Below are 22911 nucleotides of genomic sequence, written 5' to 3'. Positions count from 1 at the left end.
CCTTGGGATGTTTTCCTATGTTAAATGCACCATATAATTGCAAGGTGTCATTGAACTTCCTCCTCACGGTGGATATGCACTCAATGGCAGGACACCACTGAGTGTACAGTTAATGTATATCAGCAGAAATTGAAAATGTGAGCACGCTGGAATTAATCTGGTTGGAGTATACTTCCCGTGTGACACATTTACTCTGTGCTTAGATGGAGGCTACAGAGAAAATCATCCCTATTACCCTTAAGAGCTACTCCTACATTGTATATACATACTACAACTGAACTGAATGTGCTGCAAATTAAGTGCCGGTGTAACTATTACTTTAAATTCAATTGCTATTAATCTTACTATATTTTGGCATTAAGTGTACAATTTAATTTTACTGGATAAAGAATTGATTTTACTTTTGAAGCTCATGAGTATGTTATTATTGTTTAGGAAAGGGAGGAAAGTGAAATTCAAATTACTGGCCGTATGTCAGAAGAAAAGGCCAAATTTGATTTTTACCTAAGTGAGCTTATGACCGAAAGGATACCTGCTGAATATCAGAATCGTGAATTACGGAGAGAAAAGAAGAAAAACCTTTTCATCCCCAGTTCATCACCAGGTACCACAAGAAGACTGGAAATACTCAGCAAGTCTGCTAGCATCTAGCAAAACTGGAGTCAATGGGAATCAGGGGGAAAACTCTCCACTGGTTGGAGTCATACCTAGCACAAAGGAAGATGGTTGTGGTTGTTGGAGGTCAATCAACTCAGCTCCAGGACATCACTGCAGGAGTTCCTCAAGGTAGTTCCCAGGCCCAACGGCCTTCAGCTGCTTCATCAATGACCTTTTCATCATAAGGTCAGAAGTGGGGACGTTTGCTGATGATTGCACAATGTTTAGCATTTATGTATTTGCGACTCCTCAGATACCGAAGCAGTCCATGTCCTAATGCAGCAAGACCTGGACAAATATCCAGGCTTGGGCTGACAAGTGGCTAGTAACATTCATGCAACACAAGTGCCAGGCAATGACCATCTTCAACCATCAGCCCTTAACATTCAATGGCATTACCATTGCTGAATCTCCCACTGTCAACAACCTAGGGGTTAGCATTGACTAGAAACTGAACTGGACTAGCCATATAAATATTGTGGCTACAAGAGCAGGTCAGAGCCTAGGAATCCTGTGGTGAGTAACTCACCTCCTGACTCCCCAGAGCCTGTCCACCATCAACAAGGTTAGGAATGTGCTGGAATACTCTCCACTTGCCTGGATGAGTGCAGTTCCAACAACACTCGAAGGTTGACCCCATCCAGGACAAAGCAGCCCGCTTTATTGGCGCTTCAACCACAAACATTCACTCCCTGCACCACCAATGCACAGTGGCAGCATTGTGTACCATTTTCCAGATGCACTGCAGGAACTCACCAAGTCTCCTTAGACAGCACCTTCCAAACCCACATCCACTACCATTTAGAAGGACAGAGGCAGCAGACACATGGGAACACTACCAATTGGAAGTTCCCCTCCAAGCTACTTATCATTCTGACTTGGAAATATGTTGCCGTTCTTTTACTGTCGCTGGGTCAAAATTCTGGAACTCCCTCCCTAACAGTATTGTGGATGTACCTGCACCACATGGACTGCAGCAGTTCAAGAAAGCAGTTCACCGCCACCTTCTCATGGGCAATTAGTGATGGGTAATAAATGCTGGCCTAGCCAGCAGAACCCACATCCCATGAATGAATTAAAAAAAAATCTGAGGAGGGAGGAACAGAGCTAATGTCAACTCTGTTTCTCTCTCCACAGATGCTGCAAGACCAGCTTAGTATTTCCAGCATCTATCGTATTTTGCTTCTGCACCAAAAAAAGAATGTTTACTTGTTTATGACATTATCATCATAACATACAATGGGTGTTGTTTTATTATAACATTTTACATGCCATCATTTTACCATGAAAATCAATTACTATTACTGTTTCATGAAATGGGCATACGTTGAGAGATTGCAAGATATATCAAGCTTTCTTTGTATTTTTTAGTGGCTCTAACTAGTAAGCTTCCAAGAAACATTGTACCTCGCGTCTTGGAGGAAGAAGGCTTCTACGTCAGTCATAAACCAGATGTGTTGAAAAAAAATATCAACAAAATGGAGAATCGTTTTCTCATGCAAGAAGAGGTAATTATTTCATAAATACAATGTCATTATCGATTTCTGGAAATGGATTCGGGGGGAAAAGCCTTGAGACACTGTCAGATTGAGCTGTAATTGTTCTTCTTAAGAATAAGGAAAATATTGTTATGCAGATAGCCATAGGTCTCTCATGTACAACAACTTGTGACTAATTAGGAGATAAAATTGGCACAGTCTAGGAATATTGAAACAGGATTAAACAATTCAACCTCTTGAGCCTCTTACACTGTTCAGTTTCTTTTGACTCTTTCATGGGATGTAGGTGTCACAGGCAAGGCCAGCATTTGTTGCTCATCCCTAATTGACCTTGAACTAAGTAGTTTCAAAGAGTCAACCACATTGCTGTTGGTCTGGAGTCACATGTAGGTCAGACCAAGTAAAGATAGTTGAGACTAGCTTTATAATTCCAGATTTATTAACTGAATTCAAATTCTACTTGCTGCCATGGTGGGACTTAAACCCACTTCTCCACAGCATTAGCTTGGATCTTTGGATTACTAGTCCAGTGACATTACCATTGCTGCCATCTCCTCACATGGTTGATCAGTATCTGAGCTTCATTTACCCACTTATGTTCTATATCCCTTACATAATAAAAGCACATCAATCTCAGTCCTGAACATTTCACTTGACCTGGCACTCTCAGCCTTTTTGAGGATAAAGTTCCAGATCTCTACTATTCTGTATTTGAAAAATTACTTCCTGATGTCACTCCAAATGGCCAAGCTCTTATTTTAAGATTATGCCTTCTTGTTTCTCTGCATCATCTCTATTAAATCCCATTATTGGTGGGGAGAGTGGGGAAGCACAAAGTGAACCGAATGCTAAGTCAGAAATTTGGTGCAAATGGGAATTCAGTACAAAGGTGGGGAAGGAAGTGCTGCTTTTTATTCTTTGTTTTAATCTCCAGTAGCTGATGAGTGTGTTTCTTTTGCCTTCAAGCTAGGCAATTATAACTTGCTATTATTTTAGTTTACTGGTTATTAATTTAGTTAGTAGTTAAATAAGTAAATAAGGTTAGACAGACATGGCAGAGCAGGTGGTGTGCTGTGACTGCAACATATGAGAGTTTGTGGAGTGCACTGCAGTCCAAGACAACCATATCTGTGATAAATGTCTGCAGCTTGGGCAACCAACACAGAGTTGCTAGGCTGGCGTCCAAGCTGCACTCATTGTGAGGCATCAGGGAGGAGGGGAGTTACCTAGATGCTTCATTCCCAGAGGCAGTCACACATTTTAGGTCAAGTAGGATTCTAGGTTTGTTCAATGGTCAGGAACAGGAGGGTGTGCCTGAGTCAGGCAGGTATGGGGATCCAGCGTGTAGTGATGAAGGAACCTCAGCCCTTGTATTTTACCAACAGGTACAAGGTACTTGTTACCTGTGTAGAAGGGTGGATGAGAAAACTGATCATGGTACCATGGCGTGGAGCCGAAAAGGAATGCGGTAGTGATGGGAGACAGTATAGCCAGGGAAATAGATACTGTTCTCTGCAGCTGCGACCGGGAGCCCTGAAGCTCAGGTTGCCTGCCCTGTGCCATGGTTATGGATATTTTCTCCCTGCTGGAGATGAGCTTGGATTTGGGGAATCCAGATGTCATGCTGCAATTAGGAACCAATGACGTAGGTAGAACTAGGAATAATGTTCTGCTGAGAGGGTTTGAGGTGTTAAGATAAAAATTAAATGCAGAACCTCAAAGGTAATAATCTCTGGCTTGTTACCTGAATCATGGACCAATTGGCATAGGGTCAAGCTGATTTGAGAAATAAATGCTTGGCTCAAAGAGTGGTGTGGGAAGATGAGATAGGGTTTTGATTCATGGGGCACTGACACAATAACTCAGGAAAGGAGCTATTCCATTGGCATGGGCTCTACTTAAACTGGGTTGCAATCAGTGTCCTGGTGAATTGTATAACTAGGGCAATAGAAATGGCTTTAAACTAAAATGGTGCAGGTGAAGGGAAATTTAGAAATCTAAAGAGAGAAATTGAGGCAACGGAGTAGTGTAGTGATTTGGGTAAATACAGTCAAAGTGGGACTTATGGGACAGAGAGTTTAATGGTAAACATGCATCAGTGAATAAGGTCAATGCAAATACATCAGTGAAAAAATAAAATTAAAGGCACTTTATCTGAATGCCTGAATCATTCACAATAAGATGGAGAAACTAGTAACACAAATAGAAAGAAATGGTTTAGATCTAATTGCCATTATAGATACATTGTTACAAGGTGACTAAGTTGGGAAGTACACGTTCCAGGATATGCCATATTTTGAAAAGTCAGACAGAATAGAAAAGGACAGGGAGTAGCTCTGACAGTAAATGATGACATAAGGGCAGTGGTGAGAAAGATCTTGGCTCAGAAGATCAGAAGTAGAATCAGTATAGGTGGAGACTGGGAATAACAAGGGTCGGAAAATGCTGGTGGAAGTAGTTTATAGGCCCCCTAACAATAGTTATTCAAAAGTAATTGGAACTTGTAATAAAGGCAATGTAATAATTGTGAGGAATTTTTAATGTTCAGAGTTAATTCCAGAGTTCTGTGGAAGAGTCAAATTTGACTCGAAATGTCAACTGTTCCTCTCTCCACAGATGCTGCCAGACCTGCTGAGTATTTCCAGCGCTTTCAGTTTTTATTTCAGCTTTCCAACTTCAACAGTATTTTTAATTACAATAAAGTTGTAGTTGCATTCCTGAAAAATGCAACATTAAGTGAAACAACTTTAAGCAAATCAGAATTTGCCATTACAATCAATGTAAAATCTGTAGTTAAGTTCTGCGGGACTTTTCTCATAAAAAAAAAGACATTAAAACGTTACACTCTGTCAGTTGAAATACCACGATAGGCCCCATGCTAGAGAGGTGGTGAGAGGGTGGGTCTGCACGAGTGAGGGTTGGCGAGAGAAAGGGTTGGTAGCAACCGAGAGGAAGGGTTGGTAGCGGGAGAGGCAACCAGCTGGAGGGTCGATGAAAGGGAGTGTTGGTATGGACTGGAAGCGTCAGCGAGTGGGAGAGGCAGTGAACTGGAGGGCTGACGAGAGGGAGGGTCAGTGAGAGGAAGGGTCAGCAGTTACCAAGAGGTTCAGGGAGCGGGAGAGGCCAAAATGACAGCAATTGGGTCACGCAACCCTATGTCAGACCTGGCATGAAATGACTTTAAAATGGAACTCTGGATCCTAACTGTGAATACTGACTCCATTAACTGACCGAAGTTAAAGCAGACTTAGAATAGGCAACTTAAAATAGGGACTTACTGAATATGAGTAAACTGACCAAGAATGTAAAAACAGATTGTAAGAGCTTTTATACGTATATAGAAAGGTGGAGAGTAGTGAAAGTAAATATTGGTCCCTTAGAGCAGAGACAGGAGAAATTATCATGGAAAATGAGGAAATTGCAGGGACATTGAACAAATATTTTGTGTCTGTCTTCACAGTAGAATACACAAATTACATGCCAGAAATAGAGTAACCAAGGGGTCAAATGAAGTGAGGAACTTAAAGTAATTAATATCAGCAGAGAAAAAATATTAGAGAAACATATGGGGCAAAAATCCAGCAAATCCCAGGACTTGATGGCCTACGTCCTAGGGTTCTAAAAAACGTAGCTGCAGAGATAGTGAACGCGCTGGTTATGATGTTCCAAAATGCAGTAGATTCTGGAACACTGTCAGTGGATTAGAAGGTGGTAAATGTACTCCACATTTCAAAAAAGGAAGGAGAGAATGCCGGAAATTACAAACTGGTTAGCCTGATTTCAGTGGTTGGGAAAATGCTGGAATCTCTAATTAAGGAAGTCTTAATAAAGCACTTAGAAAATCATAGCTTGATCAGACAAAATCAGCTTGGTTATGAAAGAGAAATCGTCACTTGGTAGTACAAAACTTGAGTATTATTAGAAAAAGATATGGGCCAGGATTTTCACTACTTGTTGGCGTCGGGCTTCATGGTGGGTGTGAGTGGACAATATGGCAGGAAGGCCAAAAATCGGTTTGTTTGCGATCGCCAGCTCTGCCTGTCAATGGCAGGCCGCATTTCCTTCCACTGGACGTTGGGAACGTCATTTTAATACATCTGCATATCATTATAAGCCCTGCTCACCGGAATCATTGCCCCACATCAAATTTACCGCCCATGTCAACAGGAGTACAAGAAAAGGGATGTCATGCTACAAGTGTACAGTGAGACCACGCCAGGAGTATCGTTTGCATATTTTGTCTCTATATTTAATGATGGATATATTTGCATTCAAGGAGGTGCACCGAGATTTGTCCTGGGGTAAGTCCAATGGTGAGAGGCTGCGTAAATTGGAACTATACTCTCTGAAATTTGGAAGAATGAGAGGTGATTCCATTCAAACATACAAGGTTCCGAAGGATCTTGATAGGGTAGACACTGAGAGGTTGTTTCCTCCTGGCTGGGGTATCTAGAACATGATGACACAATCTCAGGATAAAGTGCCAATAATTTGGGCCTGAGATGAGAGATTTATTCTTTCAAAGAGTTGTGAATCTTTGAAATTCTCTCTCTCAAAGGGTTGTGAATGCTCCATTATTGAACATATTTAAGATTGTGTTAGATATTTCCTCCCTCATGGAATCAAAGGGTATAAGGCGAGGAAGTGGAGGTAAGGCAAATGGTCAGCTATGATCTTTTTGAATGGCAGAGCAGATTCGATGGACCGTGTGGTTCACTCCTGTTCCTATTTCTGATGTTCTTATTTAAATGCCTTGATTAGATCACCCCATAATCATCTAACCTCAAGGGACACAGTAAGTTTATGAAAACCTTCCTCATAAGTTAACCCTTTAAGCCCTGGTATTATTTGACAAATCCAAACTGTGCCCCTTGTAAGGCTAACGTATCCTTCCCGCATTTTGATGTCCTAATCTCAGTGATGTGCTCCAGATGTGGTGTGCCAGATTGTCCACTTTTCAGCTCATGATATATGGATGAACTTGAAGCACGTTGTATCTCGTGGCAGGGTGGGCTGGGATTAGTCCGCCCCACAGTTACCTCATTGGCTCATATTTCCAGATGTCATATTTAAACTGCACCAGTGCACATATCACTCTGCAGCCCAGGACTGGTCTTGTCGAGCAACGGGATGGCTCCCAGAGGAAAGAAGCCGACTGCCCTGATGTTCAGTGACAATGCACTGGCGGCACTTCTTGATGTGATGGAGGAAAGATGGAATGTACCTCCCATGGTGGACCAACCTCACAAGGCCAGGTTGGGACCAGGTCACCAGGCGGTCAGTGCCAACGTTCCTCAGATGAAGACCCCCATCCAGTGCAGGAAGAAGAAGAATGATCTCATCTGCTCTGCCAGGGTAAGTCCATTTTCTCCTTACTCACTCTATCACAAGCCCGTTGGTTTACAGTCCACAGTGATCTCACATGCTACCATCGCAAGGGACATCACCAGTGACTCTCTCACACACACTTTGACATCTTCATCTCTTCTCACATCCTGTACAGATCACATTCTCAGCCCTCACAGAGGTCCACTCAGCCCCCACAGAAGGTAGGCATCCTTATCGTCAGCGTTGGCATTCCGTCCTGCTCACAGACTGTCCACATTTATTTATGCAGGAGATGATCGCCCACAACAACAGGTAGACTGGAGAGAGGATGCCTGAGCTTAGGGCACTCACAATACATGAAGAATGGCCGGCAGAGCTGGCTGGCGAGTACTGGGACCGTGCATGCGCTAAGGGTGAGATTGGCATCTCCCAAGCCAGTGAGGCCCTATTAACAACTCATCGGACACCTGCCGAAACTGAGAGTGCTTTGTAATGTTGGTGACTATGCAGCCAATCACTATCTCTTTTCTCTTAAAAGGCACCAGCAGGAAAAGGAGGAGGGCCACTGGCAGCCAGCCCACCAACCCCAGTCCCCAACTAGCTCGGATGAGGATCCTGAGGACCCATGAGATGTAGAGTCGTCACAGCATTCACACGCACTCTCCACCAGCACAGAGAGACACACCTCTGTGGGACCAAGCTCTAGAGCAGGCTCAGGATCACCATCTGGTGAGCACAGTACACATTCAGGTCCATAGCAGGCGGAGGCAGGGACATCCAAGGTCATCGGCCCTTGGAGGACTGCTGGAGGCTGGGCTCCTGCTGAGTTCGAGTCAGATGACAAGCTTCTGGACTCAGCCCTAACAGAGATGTTGGAACTGCAAAGACAGACATGGGAAAGTCAGGCGGGGTTGTCAGATGCTGTCAACTGATTGCAATGGACGATGGAGGAGTCCGTCTGTGTTCAGTCTGATGTTGTGCCGACATGCCAGTGCACCAAGGTCAACACTGTTAGATGATGACCTCCATGGTAACCTTGGTCCAGAACTTTGCGTCTGATCTGCACCAGGATTTGCACTCCAACGCTCTAGGCTTGGTGAGATCCATCTGTTGCCAGGCAAGTGGGAGACGAGGTACCGCGACCTCATTCCAGGTGCCCCTTCCCCTCAAAGAGTCAGGCATGGGCCCTTGGGCACTCACAGGGAGGAGCGCCATCAGCCGGACACCCTGGGACCATCCACCCAGGTGACTCCAAGAGTGTCCGGCCTCTCCCAATCCTCTCTGCCTGTGACCTCATCAGCTCCAGCTCCACAGGCTGAGAGGGTGTATCTGCCCTACAGTGGGAAACCCTAAGCAGGCCGGGGCCCTCCAGGCCTTGCCTTCCAGAGGATGCTTTCCAAGGTCATCACAGACAACAGGGCCCAGCAGTCAGCACGCTGCCTCCACCTCCACTACGGATGTCAGGGAAGCACCTAGACGTAGCAGTAGGGTAAGAAAAAATAAGAAATACTAAGAGCACACAGGTAGCTTGGGTGTTCACAATATGTACATAATTTGCACACGTAAATATAATTTGCTTCAGTCAACTTCTCATCTAGTGTATGCCTCTTCTATCTGATGATATGCTCCGTGGTCAGTCAAGTGTCGCAGATTGTCCCCACTCCTCCCAGATGTCGCATCATCTGCCTCATTGTCTGCCTCACACCATCTTATTACAGTGCCTGACCAGTCTCTGCGCATTTTCGGCATGAGAACTCTGGCTCTAAGAACTTGGTGGCTGGGCAAGGCATATCGGAGACCTGCTTTAGAGGTTCATATAATGTTGCCTCATGAGTTAGGAAGCCAGAAGCTACTTCTGCATTGAAGAGTGCTCAGTGTGGATCTCAGAAGATTGAATGTCGACGTGCATTGCATGTCTTACTCAGTCGGTACATCTTTCATTGGCCTCCATGTAATGTCTGTCAGTCTTGAGTGGCGCAAGAGGGATGGGTTGCACACAGACTCATGAAGGTGGATGGTGGTGGGGGTAAAGAGATACAGTATTGTGATCAGTCATGAGGGCACTGGGGAACTTATTGAAAGTCAGACTCCTCCGTCTGGGGCCAAAAGATAGGAGGCAAGAGAGTAGAGGCAGTCCTGTGGCTCTGTGGACCTTAAAGTCAGGGTGAGAGAGTAGAGATAGCCTGGGAATGCAGCGGGACATGTTGCAGGGCTGTGCATGGCAAGCACATCATACTCCCACTCCAGGGAGGGTCAAGGCCTCTGGGGTCAATTGGGATAAGGCACAGCTTAGTGTGCAGGGCTTCTTCACAGTCAGTGCCATGGATTTGTCTGGCTCGGTACTTGGCTCTAGATGGATGGTCATGGTTAGGGGAGGATCTACAGCTTGTAGCTGGGGAAAACTTAATAGGGAGTGATGGTATTTGAAGCTCTCTTGGGCTGAGCGTTGCTGCTTTGAAGGTAACCGTGCACACTCTGGATGGGGCGGAGTGCGGTCTACATGGAGCATGGGCACATCAACATTGATGGGCTCACGGAGGAGGATTAGAATGTTAACCAGAACAATGTTGGGACCCAGTATTACTGGGGGAGGCTGGCGAATAACAAGAGGGAGCTCTACCCGCACATCATGAGGTTCCAGATATATTGGAGGTGCCTGAACACCGACAGGGGGAGGTTTGAAGCTAGTCTCAAAATAAAAATGAAGAACCACCATCTTGAATAAACAAAGTAATGCTGCAATTTGAAATCAAAACTAGAAACAAATCTGCACAGGAGGGGTCAGGGGCAGTGTGGGAAGAGCGCATGGCTGGAATAAGGGGCCCTTTCAGGGGCACCCTCAAACTTCTTAGAGGCACAAGATTGAAATTTAGAGTCAGAGCTGAGAAAAAGTAGGAAGACTTCCTTGAGAAGGTTGCCACTGGAGTCAATGCCTTTTGCTGCGCAGTAACAGGAGACTACACGAGTCATTGACTTCACATCCCAGTCACTCCATGTGAAAATTGGGAATGCAGGCAACGGTTAAGGTGGCGCAGCTCTGCATGTATGGCAGATCATAAAAAACTTTCATGTGCTTTCTTCAGTTGACATGCATAATGGGCCATGTCATTCAAACCTTTTCCAATCTCTATGGAATTGTGATGTTAAGTCTCGGGGTGGCATCTTGGTCACTTCGATCTGTGCATTTGCGCCTCAGATAAAAGGCTGCATCAGTGACAAGGCTAGTAGCGCTCAAGACTATAACAATGGCTTCTCATTTATGAATGTGTGGTGTTCTGATTTTACTTGTTATTCTTTAAGGTCTTATATCTATCAGTCCACAGAGAGAAAGAGAAAACAATAATATAACCTGGGCTCAATGCTGCCTCCTTGAGGATTCTCACAGAATGGAGGAGGAGAAGAAGGGGCCAGCGCCGTTGAATACAGATTCGGGAGGAGGCCCAGCCTGAGGTCCAGGGGAGCCCCAGCAAGAACCGGAGGATCAGGAGCATAGACCCATACCTTGCAGGTGACTCACTCGATCAAGGGTCTACCGCAGAAGGCTCTCCTATCTGCAGATGAGCAAGAGTAAATGCCGTGCTTGTCCAGAGCTCTGGTGGATCACATCTGCCACATTCTTCAGGAGGAACTAACCCCCCATAGGGTGGGAGGTCAATTCCTGCCAGTGGTCTTGAACGTCACTGCTGTGCTCAATTTTTTTGCCTATGGATCATTCCAGGGATCCACCTGGGACCTGTGTGGCATCTCGCAGGTGCCTGATCTCCAGCAGTCCCTCGAGTTCCAAGGACCTGGGCTGTCACTGCCTCTGACTGCTATGAAGACGTGTCAGTGAGGCATTCTCCAGAAAGTGACTGTGAGCCTAATCTAGAACTATGACCCATCAGGTTGTATATCTCTGTGCTGGTGGAGAGTACAATGAACGCAGTGATGGATTTTTTTCAGATGGTTCTTCAGCATCCTCCCCTGAGGTGGTCTGGGGGCTGGGGCTTTTGTTGACCTTCCTAGTATTCCTGTATCTGCTGGTGCTTGTAAGAGAGAGAATACAGATTAAGTTCATGAGCAGGCATAATACAAGATTGCATGTCACTCACTGTGAATGTCAGGATGTGATCAACTCATGGAAGTCTCACCTGAACTAGGTTGCTGGGAAAAGCCGATCTTGCCTTCCCCACAGGAGCGATCCCCGTCCTCCCCAGTCAGCTCGGCGGCATCCTCCTCGAAGGGAGTGAGCTCAGTGATGTTGCCTATCCCCCCCTTTGGTCTGGGATCTTTCCCATCAGTTGTGGGCAAGCTTGGACTGCATGGAAACAAAATGAAGCAATGTGGTGAGGAGGGATGGAACAGAGGTTGGGAAACATGCATGCCTTCTGTTTGTAGTGAGTCCTCCTCAGAAAGGGATGAGGATGGAGTTTGTGCAACGTGATATATGAGATGATGGTGATGTGAAAGTATTTGTGAGACAGTCAGTGCTGATATTTCCCCTGCTAATGTTATGTGAGATCCCTGAAGAGTGTAACCTTTGAGTGCATAATGCCATAATGAGCGTGTGAAATTGGAGGGAGCTGAATTTTCACTTACCTTGGCAAAGTGGATGAGATCATTCATCCTCTTCCTGCACTGGATTTCACAGAAAGGAAAGAGGGGAAGGCGGGATTAGCTTATCCCAGCAACCTAGTATGGATGAGACTTCTATGAGTTGATCACATCCTGACATTCACAGTGAGTGACATGCTATCTTGTATTATGCCTGCTCATGAACTTAATCTGTATTCTCTCTTACACGCACCAGCAGGTCCAAGAATACCAGGAAGGTATTCCAGCCCTCAGCCCCCAGACCATCTCAGGGGAGGATGCTGAGGAACCATCCGAAAAAAATCCATCACTGCATTCACCGTACTCTCCACCAGCGCAGGGATACACACCTTGATGAGTCATAGCTCTAGGTTAGGTCAGCGTCATTTTTTGGAGAACACTTCACTGACACGTCTTCATAACAGTCAGAGGCAGTGACAGTCCAGGCCCCTGGAACTCGGGGGACTACTGGAGATCAGGCACCTGCGTCAGATGATGAGCCTCTGCAAGCAGTGCGTGCAATTGCTAGCTGAACTGACTTGGCTTGCTATGGCTTCCCAGGCCAGAGAGGTGAGGCTGATATACTTCTTGGTGCTCTCCCTGGGGTAGAGGACATCCTGGTGTTGGCGTATTCCTCTTGCCAACACCTGGGGGCGTCATGGCTGAACCTGGGTGCAACCTTCTTCTGGTTTGCATCCATCTCTGTGGGTCTCCTGGAGACAGCTGGGCTGGAAAGCATGAAATGTATGTGCTTAGGTGGTTTTTAAATATGACCTTTGACCCCCTTTGGATAATGGTTTTGGGTCTTGAGGGGGCCCCACTTGTGCTTGTTCATCAGGGCGAGGCTCTTCCCTTTAGCCAGCCTGGCGACAATGTGCCCTTCTTTTCTTCCTTCTTAGTTGCCTGTTTGGCATATAAATGCAACATTGGCCACTCCATCCATAATGCAATATTGCTCTTCTCTGTGGAAACATTGAACAGATACATGAATGAACAGAAGCTTGTCATGTTCAGCATATAGTAACGCACCAAGGAGTCATTGTGAAGTCCAAGGGTTGCTTTTGTCACAGCCATTTCATCCCCACATTGTCCCTTGCAGCACCATGGGCATGTCAGGGCTTTCACAGAGGGGCTTGGCTATGACTGACTTTTGCCAAGTGATAGAAGACTCAGGGCACTATCAGACTGAATCCTTTGCATAACGTAGCAGCCCTAGCTTGGACTAATATCAAGACAGTATTTGGAGCGGTGGGGGTGGGGGAGAAACGTTCAAATCCTGAAACTGCCAGCTGCAAGGTTTAGAGGTATTTGAGCCATCAGGCATATGCATTTTGGTCCATTGCCCCTTTTCAGTTGGATCCTTCTGACACTCGCGATTTCCTCTGAGACGGAGAAAGGGTCTGTGGAAGCCAATCCAAAAATGGCACCGATTGGGAATAGGCTCTCGCAAGGATGCGCAACATGAGTTAAGGCACCCTAATCCCTAAATTGGCATTTGACTGTTTCTAACATTTCTCAGCTGTGCCTTCCTCTCCATTTGGTAAAGCAGAAACTAGTTGGGTACCCCTTCAATTGGCCCACAAGTGCAGTGGTCAACTCCTCCCACAAGTCCTGAGAGCCTTCCCCTTGCAATTTTTTTCATAGCTTCTCTTTCAACTGTGTCACTGAGTCATCTTGAAAAATGGTGGGGCTAAGATTTTACGAGGAGACCAGTTTCCAGCCCCACCCTATGATGGTGGAAGTCCCTCCCATTGTGCTGGAAGAGTATCATGTGTAGGTTTCCCTCCCTCCAATCACTCTGCTTCCTCCCCCTCTAATCCTTGATTCCATCATGATAGTTGTTGATATCCCTGCTCTTCCCGCCAGGACCATTGATGATGATGTCCCAACGCCCCATGTAGACCTGACCCCTTCCCATCTTGTGGCACCTTGTCTTGTCACTTACTGAGAATCCCACCACCGCCCCATGAGACCCCCCACCACGTTACCTGTTCCCATATACAGGCTGCAGATGCCTCCTCTGACTGTGACTGTGCCATCTGCAGCCTAGTATCAAGCCACTAATCCCTGGGACCGATTGTGTGAGGGACTAACCACGCCCTGCGCACCATGCTGGGCACAACCAACAAAGGAGTGACAGACCCTCCCCTTCCCTGGATTGGTACCAGGACAGGCATGCCAAGCACAGCCCTCCAAATTATGATGCTGCCCCACAGGACGGTCTAAAATTTGTGGCTCTAACTACTACTTCTGCTATTGCACAGGACTGTCTATGCTTTCTGGTCCTGACTAATCTCGCCCCTGCCCCGAACTCCTCTGCCAGTCATGTGTCTCTGTGCTCTCTTCCCCAGTCATTCCCACCAGTCATTGTTTCTCTGTGCTCTCTTCCCTGGTCATTCCCCATCCCCAGTCGTGTCTTTGTGCCCTTTACCCCAGCCATCATTTGCCAGTCATGAGTCTCTGTGCTCTCTTTCCCAGTCATATGTCTCTGTGCACCCTTTCCTATGGGCTGCATCGCCATACCCCTCCGCACCCCCCTGCCTCAGTCAAGGCTTTGCCTTCCTACCCCTTCCCTTGCCTACGTCTTGTCGCATCCTTGACCCACTCAAGCCTTTGCCCTCCAATGCCCCCGCCCCACCCCTGTGCATTCCTGCTGGTCTTATATGAGAAGCCTTGGCTGTGATCCCCCTTGCCTTTACGCTGGTCTTGTCTGGCACAGAGTTGGAACAGTGGCAACCACAGCGCAGTGAAAGGCAGGTGAGAGCTACGTGTGCACACCTCAAGGTCATGTAGAAAGTACAATTAACCAGGTGCACATCAGTATATGCAGTCATGAATCACACCAGTCTAATTAGCCATTAACGTGGACATTTGATCTGGAGTGGGGGCGTGATTCCAGCAAGCTGAGTTTTTAATAAGCATTCATGGTATTCAAATGCATGCAAATATGGTTCCTGAAATGGCGTGGTGGGTTGCCTGAGCCACCGTAAAAGTGGGGAGCGGAAAGTTTGAAACTATTTTAATGCTGGTGGGAAACTGACTTTTGGGGGCCCTCCATATTTTGCCGCCTCGCCTGCCAAATCGCTTGCCACTGGCAGGAGCAAAAAATCCCACCCTTAGTCTTTCACCACTAAGCAAATTTTCAGATTCATCTTTTACAGATTGAAAGTGGAAAACCTCATACTTCCCCATATTGAATTCCATCTACAACAGCTTTGCTCACTGACTTAGTTTCTTTGTATCATTGTAATTTTATACTCTTATCCAAATAACTGAGCCGTGTAACCTAACTGAATGGGCACGACTTTCCCCTAATTGCATTAAGTGCAATAGTGGGCATGAAAAACAGCGTTGTACTCACCGGCAGCAATGGCGGGTTTTCACACCTTATCATCCACTTCTCGCTGCATTAATTATGCATGCAAGGGAAACACGCCAGATCGCAGGTGGCAGCCTCTGATTCGCCTGCCCTGCTGTGAGCTCACCGTTTCCTCACTAGGCGCCCTATTTTAACAGCACCTGTGCAGAGCTTTATCAGTGCCTGTAGCCCAGGATTGCCAGTGACATGAGAGATGGCCCCAAAGGGAAGAAGACGGCAGCCCCATGTTACATGAGTAACGCCTCACTGGAGTGCCTGCTGGACACCGTGGAGGCCCAGTGTGATGTCCTTAACCCCTGAGAAGGCTGGAGGAGGTCCATCAGCCTTTGCACTCCAGCTTGGGAGTTTGTGGTAGTGGTAGTCAGTGCTAATGCTGCACGAAGGAGGTCAGCCTTCCAGTGCAGAAAGAGGATGAGTGATCACGTTCATTCCACTAGGGTAAGCCAACCATCTCATCACTCTCAACTCACAAGCCCATCACATTCACAGGGATATCACACACTGCCAGCTCAAAGGACATCACCAATCAGTCTCACACAGACCTTCATATCTCCATCTAGGCTCATCTCTTCTGGAGCTTGCGTCCACGTCCTGTCTATCGCTCCACTCACCACCCACACACGCCAGGCATTCTTATCATCTGCCTTGGCATGCGTCCTGCTCACACTCTCCAACTGTCTTTATGCAGGACAAGCTTGCATACAATTGCAGGGAGAGGTCCTGGTTTGGGGGTGGAGTGCAGGAATCAAGATCCTCTCTGCCTTCGAGACCAGAGCCATCAAGCTGGCCAGAGAGGATGTGGGCCGTGCCCTGTGGCAACATTGAGGTCAACAACAAACATCCAAGTGAGGATCTTGCACCAGCTCATCCCTCAGACAATGATACTGTGAGTGGATTGTCCTGTTTTACAGCTTTCTGCAATGCGCTAATTAATTATCTCTACTTTGTTTCATAGGCACCTCTGTGAAGTGCCCAAGGTCCTCAACCAGCCAGGCCCTTAACTCAAGCCCTGACGACACCTCAGACAAGGAACCTGAGGACAGCACCATTGAAGACTCATCACAGCGCTCACTCACACCCTCCAACAACGCAGAGACATACGCCGCGGTGAGACCTAGTTCTACTGCAGCCTCAGGGTCACCATCTGGTGAGCATAGCACACAATCTGGTCCACAGCAGGCAGAGGCAGGGAAACCTGGGGTCACAGGCACTCGGAGTACTGCTGGAGTTCATAATTCTGCTGAGTCCAGGTCAGATGATGAGCCTCTGGCTCAGTCCTAAATCAGTTAGTGGATAGCGACAATCACGGGAATATCAGGGAGAGATGTCAGCTGCATTCCTCAGATTGCAACAGACTATGGAGGAGTCCTTCCATGTTCAGTCTCAGGTGATAGCATTGGTATGCCAATGCACCGAGGTCAACACTGGTAGGATGGTGGCTGCCATGGAGACCTTGGTGAAAGACATTGGTCCTGCACTGCTGTAGCTGTTGGTGGCATTCATCAGTGGCTATGTGAGAGTGGGGCAAGGTACCTTGATCTCACTCCAGCTGCTCCTTCTCCTCAAAGAGTCAGCCAGTGGGCCCTTGGGCACCCATAGGGAGGAGGACCAGCAGCTGGATACCCCAGGGCCATCCACCCAGGTGTCTCCGGGACTGTCCGGCTGATCCCAATCCCCTTTTCCTGTGACCCCATCACCTCCAGCTCCAAAGGTCGAGGAGGGTGCATCTGCCCCACAGCAGGACACCCAAGGCAAGCTGGGACCCTCCAGGTCTCAGCCCTCCAGAGGACGCCTGCCAAAGTCATTACAGATAACAGGGCGTAACAGTCAGCAGGCTGCCTCCACCTCTGCTGAGGATGTCAGGGGAGCATTCAGATCTAGCGGTAGGGGGTTAGGAAGATCAAGAAAATATAGGAGCATAAGGGTGGCATGTGTGTTTACAACATGTATATTATGTTGACATAGAATTGCATTAATTTCACAGCTCCTCTTGTTTATGCCTCCTTTTTATGAAGAGCTGTGTTTCTGTCAATCAGGTGATACCTTGGCCCCTTCCTCACTTACCGCAGATGCCACTATCATGGGCCTCTCGCCTGAAGTGTGTTTCCATCTCACCATGGTGTGTGCCCCTTTTTAGATCATTCTCAACATTAGTGATGCCTCAGACTTAATTTTTTTAAAAATTCACCATGGGATGAGTGCTTCGCTGGCTGGGCCACATTTATTGCCCATCCCTAGTTGCACTTGAGAAGGTGGTGGTAAGCTGCCTTCTTGAACCGCTGCAGTCCATGTGGTGTTGGTACACCCACGGTGCTGTTAGGAAGGGAGTTCCAGGATTTTGACCCAGCAACAATGAAATAATGGCAATATATTTCCAAGTCAGGATGGTGAGTGACTTGGAGGGGAACTTCCAGGTGCAGGTGTTCCTTCTATCTGTTGCCTTTGTCTTTCTAGATGGTAGTGGTCCTAGGTTTGGAAGGCACTGTCTAAGGAGCTTTGGTAAATTCCTGCAATGCTTCTTGTAGATAGTACACATTGCACAGTGTGGAGGGAGTGAATGTTTGTGGATGTAGTGCTGATTAGGTGGGCTGCTTTATCTTGGATGGTGTCAAGCTTCTTGACTGTTGTGGGAGCTGCACTCATCCAGACAAGTGGAGATTATTCCATCACACTCCTGACTTGTGCGTTGTAGATGGTGGATAGGCTTTGTGGAGTCAGCAGGTGAGTTACTCGTCGCACGATTCCTAGCATCTGACCTGCTCTTGTAGCCACAGTATTTATATGGCTAGTCCTGTTCAGTTTCTGGTCAATGGGCGTTGATAGTGGGGTTTCAGTGATGGTAATGCATTGAACATCAAAGGGAGATGGTTAGATTCTCTCTTGTTGGAGATGGTCATTGCCTGGCATTTGTGTGGCGTGAATGTTATATTGTCCAGGTCTTGCTGCTTTCGGACATGGACTGCTTCAGTATCTGAGGAGTTGCAAGTGGTGCTGAACATTGTGCAATCATCAGCGAACATCCCTACTCCTTGTGATGAAAGGAAGGTCATTGATGAAGCAGCTGAAGATGGATGGGCCTACCTTGAGGAACTATTGCAGTGATGTCCTGGAGCTGAGATGACTGATCTCCAACAACTGCAATAAACTTCCTTTGTTAGGTATGACTCCAACCAGTGGAGAGTTTTCCCCCTGATTCATATTGACTCCAGTTTTGCTAGGGCTTCTTGAAGCCACAATTGGTCAAATTCGGCCTTGATGTCAAGGGCAGTCACTCTCACCTCACCTCAGGAGTTCAGCTATTTTGAATGAAGGTTGTAAGGTCAGGAGCTGAGTGGGCCTGGCAGAACCCAAACTGGGTGTCAGTGAGCAGGTTATTGCTAAGTAAGTACCACTTGATAGCACTGTTCATTACTTTACTGATGATCGAGAATAGACTGATGGATACACCGGGGCAATTTTCCGCATAGCCGGATAAATTTAGCTGTGCTAGAACAGCTTGGCTAGGGGCACAGCAAGCTCTGGAGCACAAGTCTTCGGTATTATTGCTGGAATATTGTCTGCTGTCCCAATGTTGGCACCAACCCCCAGATGTTAGTGAGGATGACTTTGCAGGTTTGACAAAGCTGAGTTTGCCATTTCGTTTCCAGTGCCTAGCTGATGCTGAGTAGTCCAGTTTCATGAGGCTTGTAGCAGTTTGATACAACTGAATGGCTTGCTGGGCCATTTCAGAGTCAACCATGTGGGTCTGGAGTCACATGTAGGCCAGACCAGGTATGGACAGCAGATTCCCTAAAGGGCATTAGTGAACCAGATGTTTTTACAACATTCAACAATGGCTTCATGGTCATCATTAAACTTTTAATTCCAGATTTTTATTGAATTCAAATTCCACCATCTGCTGTGGCAGGATTTGAACCCTGCCTCTGGGTTACCAGTTCAGTGACAATACCACTACGCTACTGCCTCCTCCCCTCTGCTTCTGACAGGAACCTTGATCACATGCTTTGCAGGATCATGTCATGTTTATTCTTGTGTAAGACTAAGGCAGTGGTGTTCTCCTATCTTGTCTGCATTCTTGAAAGATGAAGGTGTAGTGTACAAGGAGAGAAGCGTTCATGCATGGAGAAGGGTCATAAATCATGCAACTCTATGTGCTCGCTATCAACCGGCTGGGTTTTCATGCAATGAGCCCATACTCAGAGCTCCTGTGTGCTCCTGTCTGCCAATTGCGTTTTTGACTTTCCGAGTGTACATCTGCTGAACTACCAAAAGGTGGGAGCACCTTGCCACCTGTAGGTGCTGAAGCTCTGCCCCTCTCAGCTGCATTATTGCCCTGGCATTCAATCCTATGACCTTGGGCATTTCTCAACCTGTAATTGTCTGTATTACGGACATAGTGCTCTCGTCACAATGTTGGGATGCAGTGCTTTCCGCCCCATCACCTAAACACTTGCCGAAGTGAGTGATGCTAATTGCAAATGGTGATTTCTGGTGGTCAATAGAACCTTTGAGCATACTCTGGAAGTGCACATTGTAGCTTTAGACAAGGTTGAGGGGCGCAATGGGATAGGAGCAAGGATGTACTGAAGCTGAAGTATGCTCTTTTTTAGCAATGACTTATGACCTTGAGGACTTCATGGTGTCTGAGCATTTTGGAATTCGGAAGGTCCAGGGCTGGCCATGAGGGCACAATGTGTGCCTTAAAGGCAAGGCATTTTAATGTCTGGCAAGCAAGTGGTTGAACGTCGTCATCCTCAGGTGGTCTACGTGCATAGTAAGGTGTGGATAAAAACACGCCAACAACTGAGAGTGCCTGATGTTACTGTGATAGAGAAGAAGGTGACACAGAAGATGGAGTCATCCCTGATTAGATGCACACCTGCGGAACATTCTTAGCTGCCTTGGCCCAAGTGTCACCTATCAGCTTCACCATTGAGGTTACACAGAATGCTTTGTCTCATCTTCTCAATTAATGGGCCCTGACCATCTTCTTCCCACACCATCAAACCCCGACTCTGCCCCTTCAAAAATGTCAGAACCTTGGACACATAAGATAGTCTCGTACCTCAAAATAGGATTTGCTGTTTACCTTTGTATTACTGAAAGTTTAGATAAGGCAAAAATAGACATTTTGAAAGGTTTGGATAGTTGAAACTCACCTCTGAGATTGAGTTCTGATAAGAATTGAAATAATCTAGGGTAAGGAGGATCAAAATGCCCATATTGTAAAGGATGACAAAGATGAAGATTTACACTCATATATTTATCCTTATACTTTTAGAAACAAGAAACTGTTTATTTATGAAGCACACCAATGGCTTCATCATTCAGACATTCCTCACAGTCAATCTTGATTGGTTCAGGGAAATTGCATTTTTTTTGTCTTGCTATCTTTAGGACTATGCCCACTAGTCCCACTCTGTATTCCTGATCTTCAAAATTGCTAAGTTGAATTTATCCCCTCAGTTTTGATATTTTCTTAGCTGTTATTATTTGACTTGCATAGCCAGCTTGTGCAGTTTTTAAAAGAGCTTTAGGAGAATTTTTTTTTTAGCTCTAAGTGTTTTGCTATAATCTTATTGGCCTCACTATTAATCACCCCTCCCCATTTTTACTGCGACAGATATCAGAGTTTCCTGTATCCTCCCAACCCACTTCCCCATTAAGAGGTGTACGCTTATGTAGCATAATTAATTTGGACTTCTACAATGTAATTAAGACTCTAAATTTAGCTCAGCTGGTGCAACGTGGGTTTCCTGGAAGATGGGAAATTTGTGAATAAAATGGACGTGAAATTACTCCCCACTTTATTGGGGCGATTAAAGGTCTGGAGAACTGGTGTCAATAAATGTTCAGTGCTCACAGCTTTTTCCTCAGTTCCTGTGGGTCACGATTTGGGGAAATTATTTGGTGTTGGACAATTATTTGGAGAGATTGCTAGTGTTCACATAGAGGAGATCATGATGAATGACACGATGCTGCTTTTGATTTTAACGAGAAAAAGGAAGTGAATGAGTATCAAGAGGAATAAGTCCATGAAGTGGAGGGAGCTGCAAGTGGCTAGCAGAGAATTAAGCAACAGGAGGGGCAAGTTCACGGAATGTACTACCCACCTAATGGGGTCTATAGTCAGATTCAGCTTCCTTGCATTGTTGGGCCTTCAGGGGTTCATTTGTGCATCCTCATACAACTTCTGTAGAGGGTGCCAGCACCTCAGTGGAAGAAAGGCTCTGCAACATTACTTCACAGATGTTCAAACTGGACTCCACATTCCTCTGTGCCAGGACTGCCAGTACTCCACACCATCACTGCTGAATCTCTAGCATTCCCATGTCAACTGATGGCTCCCCCTATGTTCAGCATCTCTGCTCATTGAGAGGAATTTAGAGAGGATGGCACCCTCTAATGCGAACTCTTCAAAACTGACTCTTCCACTACTTCCTGCTCGTGCTCATGTGAGCCACATGGTTCACTAGGTAACATCCAACCTAATGGTGTAAGAGGCCCTACCAATGTACTGTTTCTGCAGTGATACCTGCAAAACACGTGACCTGTAACATTGCACCCTCAGCAGGAAACAGCTCCTCTGAGGAGTCTTCATCATCTCTGGGCACAGGCCACAGGTTCCTGTTCTTTCCATAAAGGGGAGAAGAGACAAAAGGATTTAATCATGGAACTTTATAAAGGTCAAAAGCCCTGAATTCTTCTCTGTGGGTTTCCTGCCCATTACCAGCCTGATTGACAGGCTGGTTGCCTTGTGTGTGGGTGATTCTATAGCACAGAGCTGCAATTGAAATAGGATGAGAGCAGGTAGGTCTTGTGGTGAGGGAGTAGGGATGATTTCAATCATCAGGCCTAGGTCAGATGTTGTTCAGATGGTGGTCAGGTGGAATTTGAGCAGAGAGATTGGAGGGAAGGTTGTTGAGCTTGAGGGAGACACTTCTCTGCCTCCTGGGCCACAAACAGTGCTGTGAAAACCTGATGGATTCAACCCTTCTTGCTTTCTTTCACCTGCTAGGTTTCCATATTTGACCATTTCTTCTTCCTGCATGAAATCCTAATAAGCGCAAAATGGATGCAACAGAATCAGCTAAATTATCATTTGGCTGGCTAAAGGAAAGGATTTGCTAATATCGAGGACTTCCAATCACTGATAGTCCTAACTATGTGTGTCTTCTCAAAAGAGGAGGAGACTGCCTACCAGTTGGGCACCATTCAGTACCTTGAAGAGATGGAGAGTGAAGTAAGGGAGGATGTGGTTAAGGAATACATAACCTGCAAACTGAATAATCACTGCTTAAGTCTCTTCCCTTGGAGTTAATCAGTAAAATCTTCCAATGGGTATCTCAGAGTTTCTCGGTAGAAGAGCTTTTGGATTTTAATTTTTTGTTAGAGCAGCTGTAGTGATTGCATCCTGTTCATTGAGTTCTTCAGATCAGCTGCCTATGGTCATACCTTCGATCATTTCCCAATTCC

General features: G+C 46.3%; 1 protein-coding gene across 1 annotated transcript in view; it reads left to right on the top strand.

The window, feature by feature from the left end:
* The first annotated feature begins 471 nt into the window (after nucleotides 1-471).
* Nucleotides 472-22911, top strand: part of LOC121289681 (protein CC2D2B-like) — a 365202-nt gene continuing 342762 nt past the window's right edge. The window contains exons 1-2 of the mRNA XM_041209305.1: nucleotides 472-604; nucleotides 2029-2165. Coding sequence (XP_041065239.1) covers nucleotides 472-604; nucleotides 2029-2165 — 270 coding nt within the window. The remainder of the gene's footprint in view (nucleotides 605-2028; nucleotides 2166-22911) is intronic.

The sequence above is a fragment of the Carcharodon carcharias genome, chromosome 17 (assembly GCF_017639515.1).
Source record: "Carcharodon carcharias isolate sCarCar2 chromosome 17, sCarCar2.pri, whole genome shotgun sequence".
In the NCBI taxonomy this organism is placed as follows: domain Eukaryota; kingdom Metazoa; phylum Chordata; class Chondrichthyes; order Lamniformes; family Lamnidae; genus Carcharodon; species Carcharodon carcharias.
This window is presented reverse-complemented; position numbering and strand designations above follow the sequence as displayed.